At 34.8% G+C, this 17,149-nt stretch overlaps 1 protein-coding gene and 1 long non-coding RNA gene across 5 annotated transcripts in view; both read left to right on the top strand.

The window, feature by feature from the left end:
* The window catches only part of LOC141448011 (C3 and PZP-like alpha-2-macroglobulin domain-containing protein 8), a 413,880-nt gene that overhangs the window by 142,065 nt on the left and 254,666 nt on the right, over positions 1–17,149 (top strand). For all 4 annotated transcript variants that reach the window (XM_074116013.1, XM_074116012.1, XM_074116011.1 and 1 more), the window contains exon 2: positions 16,615–16,712. In XM_074116013.1, the coding sequence (XP_073972114.1) occupies positions 16,615–16,712 (98 nt within the window). The remainder of the gene's footprint in view (positions 1–16,614; positions 16,713–17,149) is intronic.
* LOC141448016 (uncharacterized) lies at positions 9,543–11,538 on the top strand. Its single transcript, XR_012454790.1, has 3 exons — positions 9,543–9,906; positions 10,073–10,225; positions 11,369–11,538. It is a non-coding gene; the product is annotated as an uncharacterized lncRNA (long non-coding RNA).

Below are 17,149 nucleotides of genomic sequence, written 5' to 3'. Positions count from 1 at the left end.
AAGGTCGTGAAGAGAGTGTAAGAATGAATCCTCAGGGAGTGAATGCAATGCATGGATGCGATTGAGTGTCCCGAGCGGTGGTCTGGTGTCCTTATATACTCTAAATATAAACTATTTCTAAAAGAATTGGCTAAACTGAATGACGAGTAGAGTAAGGTCGTGAAGAGAGTGTAAGAATGAATCCTCAGGGAGTGAATGCAATGTCAGGATGCGATTGAGTGTCCCGAGCGGTGGTCTGGTGTCCTTATATACTCTAAATATAAACTATTTCTAAAAGAATTGGCTAAACTGAATGACGAGTAGAGTAAGGTCGTGAAGAGAGTGTAAGAATGAATCCTCAGGGAGTGAATGCAATGTCAGGATGCGATTGAGTGTCCCGTGCGGTGGTCTGGTGTCCTTATATACTCTAGATATAAACTATTTCTAAAAGAATTGGCTAGACTGAATGACGAGTAGAGTAAGGTCGTGAAGAGAGTGTAAGAATGAATCCTCAGGGAGTGAATGGAATGCCTGGATGCGATTGAGTGTCCCGAGCAGTGGTATCCTTATATACTCCAGGCAGAATCTATTGTTCTAAGCCCTACCTGAAGCTTTAACCCTTTAAACCTTTCGCTGCCACTTTTTTCCTACTTTGGGATTTCCTATTATCTGGCGAAACCATATAAGACATACCAAAATTGCATTTAAAACACCAATTTGACCTAAATTGATCTGGTTTCTATATATTTTTTAGTATTTAACCATTAATTTCTTGACATGAATTCATTCGCTGTTACGATAAATTGCCCAAATTCCAAGTTAAGAATAATCTCTTTATAAACCGATTAGCCTGATTCTGGTGATGATTGCGGTAAACATTTCCAATTAAAAATAAAAAAACCAATTACTCCTTTGGGATGGAATATGGACATTAATTAAATAATTAAAGTTATGAACGATCATATCTAAATAATTTTATGCAATTCTGAAACATTAGAATAAATTCTTTTCTGTTGCCATGGGGGTAATTTTAGCTCATATTTGAGTGAGACTTATGAGCAATGGCTGTTCTAAAATAAAATTTAACTCTTCAAAGAAATATTCCTCCCTCTCAGATCGAGCTATAGGTATATAAGATTAAGTAAGATCGAGCTATAAATAATTTATAGCAAGGAGTGAGAACTTGTTTCTATAGAAACCAATTTGACAAGATTTGTACTTATAGCTTTATAAAGTTTAAGTTTTGGTTAAGCGAGAAGGATGGCAGGAGCACAGAGTGCTGCTCCATCCATTAGCAGTAGTTTATGTAAATAGCGGTATATAGTAGAATGATGAATGTGTGAAGCGAATGTATTTGTAGGTAAGAACGGAGAGTAAGTGATATTCTAGTGATAAGCACCTAGACGATGCTGGCTGTATGGCGGAAGCCAATGCCAAAAAAAGAAAAAAAAAAAAAAAAAAAAGTTTAAGTTGTTTTGAAGGATATTGGATGAGTTTAAAACAAAATTAACTTGTTGAGGTTTAAATAGGTATTCATAAAAATATTTCAGATTTTTCGCGAAATAATCATTCTTTCTAAAACCAAAGAAAAACTCGAAAATATGAAGGAGAATCGAAATTGATTGCTACCCTACAGACATGTCTGCCAACAACTGACAATAAAACATATTTAGACAATATCAAGCATAATATAGCTCACACTCCGCAAAATATAGCAGGGGTCCTATTGCAGGTAAGGTGAAACAAAAGATCACTTGCTTGGAAGGGAATCACTCCAGAACTTGATCTGGGTTCCTAAGCAGGGGAATAAATAATGTAGTCAGCACACGGTACCACTATAGTAAAACCACAGTACCACACTGGTAGCATTAAGGAACAAATCCCTACCGAAGAATAACGTTGCTAATTTGTGAAGAGTACGAGGGTCGTTAGAAAAGTCCGTACAAAGTCAGAGAGATAGCACTACTGGCGCGTATCGAGGTTATGTTTAGTTAGTAGCATCTCTTGGAAGAACACACACTAAGTTTCAGCCAGATCGGTCTATTTCTTTGTGTTTGGCATTCGTTTGAATCGAGGAAGTCGAGTGATTTTCAAAAAATGGACGAAAAAGAATTTCGTGTGCTGATTAAACACTACTTTATGAAAGGCAAAACGCCTCAGGAGACTAAAGAGAAGCTTGATAAACATTATGGTGACTCTGCACCTTCGATTAGAACAGTTTATAAGTGGTTTCCAAATTTTCGGAGTGGCCACATGGGCGCAAGTGACGCTGAACGTTCTGGACGCCCTGTTGAGGTTACTACTCCAGAAATCATTGATAAAATCCATGATATGGTGATGGATGACAGAAGAGTGAAGGTGCGTGAGATTGCAAGGACGGTTTGCAGCTGTTCCAGAAGAATCCGCAGGACTTTAAGCGTCGTTTCGTCACTGTGGATGAAACTTGGATACATCACTACACTCCTGAGACCAAAGAACAATCTAAACAATGGGTTACCAAGGGGGAATCTGCGCCAAAAAAGGCGAAGACCGTTCCTTCGGCCGGAAAGATTATGGCGACTGTCTTTTGGGATTCGCAAGGAATAATCCTCATCGACTATCTGGAAAAGGGTAAAACTATTACAGGTGCATATTATTCATAGTTATTGGACCGTTTGAAAACCGAGCTGCAAGAAAAAAGCCCACGATTGGCCCACAAAAAAGTCCAAAAGTCCTTTTCCATCACGACAACGCACCAGCTCACACCTCAGCAGTTGTGGTCGCAAAATTAATGGAAATAGGGTTCCAACTCGTTTCACATCCCCCCTATTCTCCAGACTTGGCTCCCTCGAACTACTATTTGTTCCCCAATATGAAGAAATGGCTAGCGGGAAAAAGATTTTATTAAAACGAGGAGGTGATTGCAGAAACGAATGGCTATTTTTCAGACTTGGACAAATCCTATTATTCGGAAGGGATCAACAAACTAGAGCAGCGTTGGACGAAGTGTATAAGCCTAAAAGGAGACTATGTTGAAAAATAAAAAAGGTTTACCCCCAAAAATTAAGTAGTTTTTATTTTTGCACGGACTTTTCAAACGACCCTCGTTCTTTACTTAGTGGGAGACCAAGATTAAACTGTCTCCGATAGGGACTTTCCATTACTCTCAGTGTAAAGACCAGCCTAGATACATTAAGTGCTCTGGTTGTAGGTAGAATTTCAACCCTCTGACGGGTCTATTTGACCCCGCTATTTGATGTCAAGAACGACCTCAAGGCGAATTAAACAAAATATCAAATTGCTAACTTCTTACGAAATTCTCAATTTTATATTTATGTAGACAACTACACGAGAAGAAACATGTATCAATATATTAATGTTAAGAATTGTCGTTCATTTAGTGTGACCCCACAAGAAATGAAAAGCGATAAGTTACAACTATAAAGATTACTTAGAAGAACAAATAATTACAAAACGAGAATTACAGAATCCTCAAGAAGGTACCTTTGTGTTGTTTTCTTTTTTTTAATTATATTTTGTTTTACTGTAACAACCTCAACAACAACAATGAAGCTGCAGACTCCATTTAACTGGAATACCTTCGTTAGAAGAGGTCGCCGCTACCTCTGGCCGGTGTTTGCCACCGGTTAGATTAATAGTAATAAATTCTAAACACATTCTCTCTTTTTTCCCTCCTTTCCCTGGGTTATTCCCCTTACTTGGCCGCTGTCTAGAGTGCAGGATATCCTGATTAAACTTTACCTGAAACACTAGTTCTTGTCACAATAGTGGGTCCCCCTTAGTTTGCAAACTAAAATTATAATCACAAAGTGTTGATTACTAAAATTCTGTTTCCGCAGTAAATGGGCGGAAGTAATAATAAATTTCCCAGAATAATAAATTTCTTTTCTATTCTATTCTATTCTATTCTAATAGACTGGGACAAGTTTTAAATGAACAATCGTAAACATGAATTTTTTGCTGGGGCGTAGATCCCTCCTGAGGGATTAGAAGGATAAATTTTATTATCTAATCTTGCCAAAAAAAAATAACTAAAACAATCAATATTAGTTCCAAAGTTAAGAAATATAACCAGTTAAGCGTGGAATTCAATTTTTGAAAGAAACCCTACAGTGTGCGGAATTAAAATCACGACAATGACGTGTATATACGTCGAACTCAGGGGGCAAAACAACCAAAAGTTTACAACGTCATAATAGTCACTACAAAAATTTTTCTACAATATCTAGGGGCTTGAGATTACCAGAGCATTCTGTGCTCATTCAAAATTCTTGCACCGCTTCACGTATGCATTGCTCTAGTTAACTAGAGACGCAAGAGCTTTTACTAGGAAGAAAAGAGCTTTGAATTCTGTGCAAAATGAAATCATGCTCGTACTGAGGTCCTGAATTTCTGTCTAAGGTAAAATCGGGCATTGCACAAGGGTTGAGAGCTTCTATTTGTGTGCGTAATTCCCCAATCTCTAATGAGGAGACCAAACATGAACCAACCACTTATCATTTGGCTGGCTCCCACCACCTCCCTCCGTATAAAATACTTGGCAGTTCTATTGGTAAGATAAAGGGAAACATCCCACCAAATAATATTCTTATTGTATTTTATTAAAATCTCGAGTTTTTGTAGTTAATGGCAATTTTATATTTTCCACAACGAGTATACACGTCGAACGCACCGTAATAGAGATTTGGTTTGTCCGTGTATACTCACGTCAAACACGCTTAACTGGTTAAAATGTATTTATTACAGTTACGAAGATATGAAGAGTGAATTTGAAATTTGGATTACAGATATCTGTAAAAAGGGACCGGTCTATTACCCAAATTTTTTGGTAGCTGATAATGATGGTACTTCAAATACAGGAACAAAACTGCGAAACAGATAAAAATAAATAAATAACAAAAAAGGGCTTAAACGTAGTAAATTGTTTTGGGCTTGAAATATTTGGATGCTGCTTGGGAGTGCCAAAGTGAAATGCCATCTATTGGGGAAAAATGTTGTTTTTCTGAAGAAAGGAATACAAAGTATGTGTGCTTTGTAAGCTACGCTCCCTAACCATTTTTTGTTTTTTTAAATTGGTTAAGTCCAAAAGAAGAGAACATCTCTGAAATCCTGAAACTTCCTACCTGTGTCATACATGCAAAGACCAACTGGAGAGAATAGAACAGGATAGGATACCAAAGTGATGTTCACTAGCCATCCTGTAGGAAGAAGGAGTAGAGGAAACCAACGACGGACACGATGGCCAGTTGACGATAAGGGTATTGGGGGAATGGGTCTGTGAAGGATAGGGGTGGCTTAGCTAGAGCTGGGTTGGAGGGACAGTGGTGGAGGAGGCAAAGGAATGCTTGATTGTCCTCCCGGCAAAAAAGGAGGAAAACCTATATTGCAAAATTAAATTAAAATAATTTTTTTTTATAAAAAAAAAAAACCTCTGACGTCACATTCTTTTTAATTCATGGACTAATACACATTTTTTAAATTTTTTATTTTCCTATCTGGAAAACGTCCCATCAACCCGAAATTTAAATCTCTGCCCTTGTTTTTAATAAAATAAATAAATCTACCTGTAATTTAATATGCATTCAATGTTCATGCTAACACAATCGTAGCATGCTTTTACATTTATAGATCAAACTGTAAAAGGGTTACATAAAAAAAAAATGCAGCCAGCTCCGAATGCATAAAAAAAGATCATGTACCAACAGATTTTTCCTTTTAATTGGACCCTCCATTAAATTGTTTTTCTCCCCCCTCTGAGGACAATTAAATTGAATATTTTTGATTGTAGGGAATAAATTTCAAGTACAATTTCAATAATGAATGCCTAAAAGAAAAAGAGACATGTTATGGGCTAAAATTCTGCTATTATTATTGGTTTAGATTTTGAAAAAGTGCCCAATCCCTTTTAAGGGTCTACTAAGCTCACACCAGTTATATGTATGAAAGTGTGAGCTGAGTTGAGCTTTGAGATATTTCCAACTCCAAAGCCAGTAAATAAATAAAATAAGCTAATTCCAAGTTCAGCTTTAACAAGAAGCTGAATGGGAAAATGCTGATTGGGCCGTTATACTAAATTGGCACGGTCAAACCTCTGGGAAAAGAAAGGAACACCTGCCAACCTGTAAAGCAAGTTATTCAAGAATTGGGATTTGGACATTCCGATCGTTGGAACCCATTATAGAATCCAGAATTGAAGTATACTGTTTATAAAATGGGCTTGTCCCACTCACTACTAGAATCGCTGCAAAATGGAACGTACTAATAGTTACCATATTAAAAGAGAAAATAACTTGTATTTTTTATAAAGTACGAAAGAAAATCCTTTATCATTCAGCTAAAAAAAACATGTGCAGAGAAAATCAAAAGGAAAATAAAGAAAGAAGATACCAAGATAGCGTAACGATAAAAGAAAATGTACTCTCCAACAATACCTCAAAGAAAACTTGAAATTATCAAAGCCCGAATGTATTGCAGTATTGAAAGAAATCTTTATTTATTTACTTATTCTTGTTATTTTGACTGGAAGGATCAGTTTCAGATTTTGTGGGATTTTCTTTTGTCATGCGACCAGTTGGAACTGGTCTGTTTTACAAAGAACCCGAGAAAACAACTCGAACTTTAAGGAAATAGCGTTACAAATAGATAAAGCTCATCTAAAAACAGAAATTTAGGTATAAAATCTGAGTATACCTTAAGGTGACTAATTTGAATATATGTTTTAAAAACCTATAATTAAATTCTCCTAAATTTCTAAGAAATGTCGACAAAACTTCAAATTCCTCTTGAAATACTTCAAGAAACCAACAGAGATTCAGTAAGGTGGTTCTACAACTAAGTTTTCTTCAAAAACCAATTAAGTGAAACTGAATCTTTAAGCAAGCATTTCATTTAATTCTCCTTTATACAAGTTTCAAGTCTTTTCTGATGTCTTGACTGAAAAAAACGTGTAGTTGTCCCTAATTCAGCACATTTTCAGTTTTTTTCTATTCACATTAAGAGACTACAAAAATGTCTACACAGACGGTTCAGCCCTAGAAGCAAGAAATAATGCAGAAGCCGGTGTGTATTCTGAAGCCTTTCAACTATCAGCACCTGTGGGGAAAATATCCACTAATTATGATGGCGAGCTTGCCGGAATATTTTTAGCTCTTGATAAAGTGAAGCGGGGTCCTTGGAACCGTATTGTGGTCTTTGTTGAATCGCGTGCGGCGATTCTAGCTATAGTTGGAGCGAGCTATGCAGAGTCGGCAGTCACAGCGAAATGCAGAGCAGCGATTGAGGCTGCCAAAGAAAGCAATTAAACCATAGCGCTCCAATGGATTCCAGGTCACTGGGGGCTGCTTGGAAACGAGAGGGCCGATGAATTGGCAAAAAGAGGTGCGCAAATGGATCAACCTGAACAACCAATCTCTATGCACGCTTTTAAAAGGATAACTGCTGCCTGTCTTCGATCAGAAGTGAAGTGCAGACAAAAAGCAAAAGCGGATGGAAAACGGTGGCAAGTATAAACTTCAAGGAGATTCAGTATCTTGGTACCTTAACTTGGATTGCAAGAACCGTGAAGAGATAGTTTAAGTCCATTTTCTTCACTAGAGAAAAACACATCCAAACTTGTAAAACTTTTTTTTTTTTTATTTTATTTTTTTTTATTTTTAGGGGCGGTCCCCGAGCGCTAGCTCATACCCGCCCCACGTATACACTCCTCCGTTCAACCAAACGACCACAAAATGAGCTCTCAACACTCACAAGTCCCGGCCAACAAAGCAACAAAGCCAACAGGCACAGAGAATCTCAACAACAACAACAACAACACAACACAACACAACAACAACAACAACAACAACAACAACAAATCATCAACAACAACAAATCATCAACAACAATCACACAATTACAAATAAATAAATCAAATAAAATCACACACACACTCGCACACACCCAACACAAACTCGAAAAATACGCACCAAATCAAACTCCCAACAACACCCTTCAACCAACCAACCAGATCTACTTCATCTACCAACCACCGAGGTCATCCGCCTCTCAAAGGCCGCCTGCGCGAATTCGCGGAAAGCCACATACGCAGACGCGTTCTCCAGTAACAAGGGGAAAACGTCTCCAGCCAAGCAGAACGGAAATCCCACTCTCCGCCATATAATACAGCGCAAATCATTATAAAGATCACATTCCATAATAATGTGCTCCGCTGTCTCTGGATCTCCACAAGCGCAATATGGGTCCGTTGCTAAGCCCATTTCGAACATTTTGGCGCGCAACATACCGTGTCCCGTGACCAATCGTGCAACTGCATATGGAATCTCAGTGGAAACCAGCTGCCTACCTCCGGCAGCGTCGGGGACGAAACTAAAGGTTGTTCTTCCCTTAGTTGACGCTCGCCACCTATTCCTCCATTCCCGATTCAATTCCTCTTCCACTTCGCCATACATTCTTTCCCTAAACCATAACCGGTAATCTTCGGTTATATCAGCCACCGACAATCGTAAGGCTCTTAACATGGGGACACGCACCTCTATGCCCCTTCGCAAACCATATCTCACCGCGGCCCTAACCACCTCCATGTCCAATGGCAAGCATCCCGTGAGCACCTGCAAAGCCTCCGTGGATGTGGTCCGGCTATAACGCCCCATGAGCAACAGAATAGAACGTTGCACGGCCATAAGATGCATCCTCACAATCGCGGTCCCCACCCGATGGGCCCAAACCGACGCACAGTAGGTCACCTGAGCGACCAGAACCCCACGGTATAAGGTACTCACTACCTTCCTTTTCAATCCCCATTCTTTCCTCGTTACCGATCTCAATTGTCCGACAAAAGAACTAGCCTTCCTTCTTAAATCCCTTACATGTGGCACAAAGCTTAATTTCGCATCCAGGATCATCCCCAAGTATCTGACCTGGTACTTGTAAAACTAGTCATTCAACATTTAGAATATGGAAACAAAATTCTGGACATTTATGGAGTTTTCGCCTCGTTTTGTAAATGGAATGGAAGTTAAGCCAAATCCACAGCAAGTTAAAAGATTTTTTTGTAGGGGCTTTCAGCCCCAGTTTAGGGTATCTGCAATCTGTGCCGAAGTACGAGGCGTTACCTTACCCAATCAGTGTCATAAACTACCTTTACTAAACCTATAAGCTGTGCAAGATTCAGACAAATCACTCGTAAAGTATTCTTGCTAATGTTAAGCGCCCAATATCCCCACAAGAATACCTAGGAAATGGTAAGTTCACTATCGCTAATGAAACCCTTTTTAATTCTGAACCTGTCATTAATGATTCTGCCTGAAATTTCCTCAGTAGAGAACATTTTCATGGGCTAATAAAGTTTTAGCAAACGATGAAAATCAATCGAACGATCAAAATCTTTTTTTTTCCCTCATCAATTAATTGATGAGGAAATGCAATGAACTCTATAAATAAGGACAATCTTATTGATTATTCTTCCCTAAGGTGTTATAGAGAAATATTTCTCTTTTTTTTTAAAAAAAATTAATAATCAAATAAGTCTCAAAGATTTGCCTATTTTTAAAAGCATTGTATCAGGGACCACAAAATTGAGCACCAAAAGATGGTGATTCCATTTTTAATGGAAGAAAGACTTTACTACAAATTCCTATAGAGGGCTCAAGACTAGCAAATATTAACCTTTTTCTAATTCCCAATTCTGTGAACTGAAAAAGTGGGAGTAGAATTCCTACCAGTTCCATTTCATAGGGCCCATTAGTTGAGGTTACAAGAATACGAAATAGTTTTTAAATTGTTCACATCACGCAATTGGTATTAAAAATTGTGATTATATAGTGCATCAAATATGTGAAAAGAAGTTATGTACAATATTTGAGTCTAAGTTAACTGAATAATTTCAAAAACCTTTGATTAAAAATGTAGATGAAGTTACAAGAACCATGGGTAAGTAGGTTATGTCAAGAGTTTGGTTTAGAAGTGAAGTTTATGAGCAAACATTTTGGGTACTTTTAACTTAACTTGTTGAATATTTTAATACTTTTATATTGCTAAAATGTTATATTATAGTTAACTATCAGCTGTAAGAATTAATTTTGTTTAATTGCTACAGGACCAAGAGTAGTTGCTGCTCCACTAATTTAGATTGTTACATTAGTTTGTAGAAAATGTGAAGAAATAGTGTTAGATACCCAACAAAAGTGAAAGAATAGTGCATCTAAATCTTAAAATCTAATATGAAATGGATTATCAACAATATGATACAGTAGGTAGCTGCAATTGTTACTAAATTAATATTATACAGATCTATGCATGCTAGTTTGGAAGGTAATTTGTTAGCATTAAGGGCTTAGTTGCTTTTTGTTGCATGAATTTCCTAAATGCCTGACAATGAATAAAAAAAAAAGAAGATACTAAATATCTGAGTGTGTATTCAATATCATCTTAATCTGTATTAAAATTGACTTCAGTCAAATTAATTTTAATATAGATAGGAATCAATTAAAATTCCATCTGAAACAATAATCTCTCTTAATAAATGAAATAGATTTGAACTTTTTGTTTTTTACCTCAAAGATGATTTTCATTTCATCTTGTTTGGAATTAAGATTGTGATCTCAAAGTAAAGTAGAGGTATCTCTCGTTTTTTTGGTTCTCCATAAACTATAGAACGTTCTCATTAACAAGTGTCCGCATTTTCTGTAATTAAAAAGACATACATCTTAACAATTGGCACACTAATTTGTCATTTATGAAAATTAGAAGATCTTCTTAGAAAATTTAAGCTTTATAAAGATTAAGTAACTTTAAAAGATGCTTAATGCAATCTAATAAAATTATTTAATTTAATTAGAATACAAAATTTTTTTTTTAAAGTTCTTGAAAACTATTTTTTAATATCAAATAAAAGGTCAATTTTAATTAAAAAGGAAAGATAATTGCTTTTAAAATAGATTAAACTCATTCAATTTTTAAATAAATAATAAATTTTATTCCAAAAGTAGCTGCACCATGTACCATTTGGGAACGTTGAACATTCCACCATTTGACCCAATTATCTTATTAATTGCCAAATCATTTAATTAAAATAAAGAAGATTCAATTTATACAAATGAATGAAATAATATCACTTTTTAAGATAAATTAAATGTTTTATAAGTTGAGATTTATTAAATATCTGTTTTAAAAGCACTATAATTTAACTAATTAGCCATATTGGATTTTCAAACTCAATTAGGTATCCAAATTTTCAATTACCTTTAAAAAAATCAATAGAAAAGTAGATAAATTTGTTATAATTTTGTTGCTTGTTAACTATTAAATAAATTTTATAATAACTTACTATAGTTTTAATACATTTCCATTATTTAATTTTACTTACATTAACTGAGATGAACTTCACTTTCAGGACATCTTGGGAGGAAGAGAAGCTGTGGAGTGGGCGGTAGGGGGGTAAAAAAAAGAAATAATTTTGGGGCTTTTTATAGTTTCTATTTATGATTTCTTTAATTTTATTAATTAATTTATTAATTTCTCTTTTCATTATAATTTTGTTTTGTTAATAAATTCATTATAGATATTCCTACGTGAACTTTGACAAATAGTAAATCATTCTAAAAAGTTTTCAGATTTAAATTTAACAATTACTTTTAATGATTTAAATTTTTAGAATTTTTGTAAAAGTATTATTTTGATTTTTAAAAATAAAAAAATTATTTCTGTTCGATTGTATTAATTGTATTATGTCACTGCTAATCCTAATCGCCTTATATGACGTCACTTCTTTTCCAGAATAGAGTAAAAGTACCGTTGTCCGCCATTATATCGTAAGTTTCTAATTTTGAGTGCGTTTAAATTGGACAATTTTACTGATTTTTGTATGAAAATTATTGGTAAATAGAAGTTTTTTGATTGTTTAATTAGTAAGTAGTAATTTAAAGAGTGTGTGCGCGTGAATTGAAGATACATTTGGAAAATAAGATGCTGGAAAGCTGGGGGGTTCCCTCAGGTATGAATTAAATATTTCAGTCTTTAATTTTCCTTCATCCAGTGAAAATAGGTTGCCTTTTTCAAAAGTTATAAATTATTTTCAAATTTACAATAATTTTGCGTAACTTAAAATTCCTCCTAGATACAATATCCACAGAAAATTATAAATTTTCACTTTTTTTTGCCCCCCACCCACTTAAGGAGGATATTGGAGAATATTTTTTCTGAAGTTTAAAGCTAAGTATTTCCAGAAGTTCGATGGGAATCAACTTCAATGTCCTTGGTTCCCTAAAAATTATTTGGAATATATTTCAGCCATTATTTTCTTATTTTTGAAATTTAAGCTTTTCCCCCCTTAAGTAGAAGTGAGAACTTGATTTAAACACAAAACAGAACTTCGTTATAATATTAAATAATCTACAATTTATAGTTCTAACCTTTTTTTCGATAGTATATTGCATTCAGAAGCAACTAAATTGGATATTAATTCAAAGGATTGAAATGGATCTAAAGTATTAGCTGCAATTTAAATTTTTTTAAGAAATTCTATAAGTAAGTATATTTAAATTTTGCCAGCAGTAACATTCAACACTTACTGACTTCCAAGATTTCAAGATGATCTGCTGTTAATATTGCATTTTGCAAAAAATATTCTGCCAAAATAGATTAATGCATTATTTAATGGAAAATTCAACTTTTATTATAAAGATGGATTCAATCATTTTAGAGTATTTGACTTTTCAGTTACCTTTTTTTTAGCTGCAGTTTTCATCCTATTAACTGTTTTATTCTAGAGAAAGGCAACACGATCTTGTTGAAGAATAACGATGATTTAGTTCGAATAATTGAAGAGATTTTTTCAAATCAGTGTCTAATGCCAACTAAAACTGTGTAAATTCTTGTTGAAGTGTAAATATAAGTTATAGCAAAATTACTAAGTTATTTTAGCACAAATCCACTTCTCATAAATGAATTAAATACATTTTTAGAAGTAGGAACATTCGCCATCATAAAATTTTTCATGTTTTCATAAAATAGAAAGCCACTTACCTTTATTTTAATAAATTTTACCGCATTTTTTATCCAATTTCTTGTTAGTTTGAAGTTTTACTAAAGGTCAAAGTAACTTTTTGTTACAAATTCATGATTTCATGAGTATTAATGGTGATTTCAAAACCCTCTTTCACCAAGAATCGATGATTTGTTATCTACTCAAGTTTATGTATTCATTAAGTTTAATTTTCAATGATTGCTAGTCAAAATTTAAGATGTTTGTATTCATCAATGGAATTGAAGAGGATTTGGCGAGATGCTGTGGTTGCCAACTAATTCTTTTACAGCTTTCAGTCTTTTGTTCTTGTTAATTCTAGGATTTCTTTCTTTCTAATAATATGAAAGTACCTTTCAAGAAGTATAGTTGCATTTAAAGATGCACTATGCATCTAGTTCACGGTAGTAACAATTTTGTTAAGATCATGTTTTTTAAGTTCGTAATTTTTAATTGAAAGCTGTATAAACTCGAATACTGTACTTAGATAAAATTTATATACATTTTCAAGCCCTAAATCCACTACAAGTAAAGTTGAAAAGTGTAAATCTTGCTGAGTTCATTCAAGTTGTTTAAAATGAACTTAAGCACAACTTAACACTCTATTTTGTTTGCTTAAAGTACATTTAAATCGGACTAATACCATTTTTATTGAAATTTTAAAAAAGGAGAAGATAAAATTAGCTACATTTTAGATTGTATTCCTATATTTCCAAATTGTATCTCTCATGGCAGTAAATTTAGGAATTGTACAAAGCGTTTTTCCAAGTTTTATAACGCCATAAAGTATTTAGGACTTTGAACACCAGTCTTACAAGTAAGACTTCTGATTACCAGTTTAAACAAAGCTCTTATTTTGTGCTTAGGGGTTACTTTTTTGCGTTAACAATAGTAGATAAAAAAAAAAACATGTCATGCATTTAAGCAGAACAGAACATGGTTATGCTTCATGAAATAAGATGAAAACTGGTTTTGTTAGTTTTAATAAAAAGAATTCAGAATTAAATTTTTGGTTGTTAGAAAATTAGTTGCAGCTAATTTGAAGCGGATTGTATAAACCATTTGTAGTTAATGTTCTTAAAGAAGGTTATATTTGAGTGGTTGAGTCTGTTATGTAATTTTGGATGAATTTGTGTTTGCATTCAAATTTCATTATTTCTCTTGAGTCTTTTATTGTTTTCAGTTAATTTTAAGTGTAATTCTTTTTACTACTGGGCCATGATAAAACTAAAAATGCAGGTATATCTTCATTGTAATTCATATTATGCATGAATTGGTGTCTCACTACAGAGTTTTGTATCCTTAATATAGTTCTAAAATCATTGAAAAGTTCGCATTTAATGGTAAGATCTGATTTGTTCCCTCAATTTATGTTTACATTGAAGATGTTCCTATTATCAGATTCTTTGATTAGAAAAAAAAAGCTTAGCTTCAATAAACAGTTACTGAAAAGCTTCCAGATGTTAACATTGAGTTATTGCATCAATTATATCAATGTATTCATTACCGAAGAGAAAATCAGCACTTTTATGAATTGTATATTCTTCAGTTATTCAAATTGTATATATTTTTTTTAAATTTATCACCCTGTTGTTCGTGGGGGATTCGAGGAGCCGGCCGTTAGGGTTAACTATTCCATGGAACCAACCCATCCTACTCCCCGCATTGCCCATTCTAGATATTATGAAGAATGCTGGAGGTTCCCAACTAGGTGTTAATACCTGTTAACTAAACAGGATGCTTCTAGAAGCTTGGGACCCTCTACCCATGCCATACCATGCCACCAACGTTTCCCCAGATGTGCTTCCTCACTTTAAAAAGAGAACGAACCTCTCCGAGGAAGTTCTCACTCTCCCCACTAGGAAAGGGGTAAGCATTTAAAGTGAGGTATAATCTCCCTTGTGTTCCGTACAAGGAACATCTCCGCAAAGCCCTTCTCAGTTATTTCAAAATAGTGCCCAAACTAAAAGACTAGGACTGTTAGCATCATCTCCCTTGTGTTCCATACAAGGAACACCTCCGCATAGCCCTTCTCGGTTATTTCAAAATAGTGCCCAAACTAAAAGACTAGGACTGTTAGCATCATCTCCCTTGAGTTCCATACAAGGAACACCTCCGCAAAGCCCCTCTCAGTTATTTCAAAATAGTGCCCAAACTAAAAGACTAGGACTGTTATCATCATATCCCTTGTGTTCCGTACAAGGAACACCTCCGCAAAGCCCTTCTCAGTTATTTCAAAATAGTGCCCAAACTAGAAGACTAGGTCTGTTGTAAGGAAGTGATATCCTTTCCAACCTACCAAGCTGCTTTATCTAGAGGGGAAAGAAAGACTATTTTGGTCTAATTACCTCATCACTTCTTTGTACAGAACTTGCTCTCTGACAGACTATTCCTTACAAACTACTGCCAAGTTTTTCATTCAAACTTAACTAAACAATTCTAGCAAATACAGATTCCCATTAACTTATAGTCTTATCTGACATGAACGATTAAATTTAGTACATAGTTTTGGCCAAATCTAACTTAGCAGCAAACGTAGGTCTATTCTTGTTTTTCTAACTTTGTAGAACTCATTTTTTTTTACTCATTCTTTTGCTCCTCTAATTTAAGGAAATTGGAATTAAAACTTGAAGAAAGATCAAACAAAGAATTGTCAAAATATTTTTTTAAAAACAAGTTCTCGCCCTGCCGATGAAATCTTTCGTCAAAAGACCATTTTCTCTCTACTTAACACCGAATGATCTTTGAACACTGATGTTCATGACATGAAGTGAACTCTTATTTAGGGAGTTCTGCAGTAATCCCAGCCTAAAATAACAGAACAACTGTTCAATCTGAATACTCACTAGACACACATTGAGAGACTATAGAGATGTATGCAACTATTTCTTGTTCGCAAACTCTTAAACTTGTCTTCCCAAATACATTTACTCATAGTAGATCTTTTAGATCACAATGCATTTAGTATCTTTGAAGTGTTCACTTTTTAATCTACAACCATTATGTTAATTCTAAAATTCCATTTAAGGTAATAATCTCTGGTAGAATTCTATAGCGATTTTGGCAGAACTGTTCACATTAGGACTGACTACCCTTGGTTACTATTTTGGTGCTTCATAATGGAAAAATTAGTACCTTCATGACGAAGAACTTAATTCTGAGAATGCCCAATCATGCACAAGTGTACTTAAGGGAAAAATAAGATGAACTCAGTTAGTGAATTGTTTGAATATTTAGAGAAGCAAAATGAGTTGCCTTTAAGACTGAATTTCGTGCAGATTCTATTTGGGGGGGTTGGAGTTATTTTGGATATTTAGTGAGACCTAAGAACTAGGTCATCTTCAGGGCTTACACTTATGAACACTGAAGGTTTTACATTATGGGCGTTTGCCTTAAAGGTTGGGGAGGTCTTTGGTCCTGACTGTTGTAAGGTACTATGCCTGAAATTCGCAATAATCTTTATTCCCCTTATTAAAACAAACTTCCAATCAGATTTAAGATTATATTTATTTATTTTGCCCACAGCCAATTATTGTTCTTGATGTTTTTTTTTTTTAATGGCGGTTCTTCTTTTTAGTTTAAGATATTTATTTCCTGTTTTTACTTTTCTGTTACAGAACCATGAAATTGGAAATTTAGCGGAAATGATTCTAAAAGTGTTGTACATCGTTTCCCTGCTGCCCTTCCTCACCCTGTCCGCCGAACAGTGTTCAAGGTAAGTTATTTTCAAAATCTTTTCAAAATTCTTTGTGTTTATGAATTTTATTTTTCTTTTTTAAATTGTTTTATGTTCTGTTTTATTTATTTTATTTATCCTTTTAATGTAATTTACACCTGTAGCTACAGGGTACAATAGGTAAATGCGATAAGTGTATGTGAATAGCGTGGCAGACGTGAATGACGGTCATCCAGTGATGGCCACCATTAGTCACCCAGTTGGTCACGGGGCCAACGGCGCCTCAGCCGTCTTCGAGGTTTGGAGGGTAGCGTAGTTGAAGACAAGTTTGCAGCTAGAGGGTTGGGATGAAGTGAGAGTTTTTGGTGAAAATTTTTGTATCGAATTTTGGCAAGTTCGGAGATAAGTGGAATTTGGAGATCTGTATGGATTGTGTGGTTGCTAACATAGAATGGGAGCGTCTATTATGCGGCGGA

This window comes from Rhodnius prolixus, unplaced genomic scaffold (assembly GCF_049639745.1).
Source record: "Rhodnius prolixus isolate KJV_2025 unplaced genomic scaffold, Rpr scaffold_13, whole genome shotgun sequence".
Lineage (NCBI taxonomy): Eukaryota > Metazoa > Arthropoda > Insecta > Hemiptera > Reduviidae > Rhodnius > Rhodnius prolixus.
Note: the sequence above shows the minus strand (reverse complement) of the source record. Positions and strands in the feature narration are given on the sequence as shown.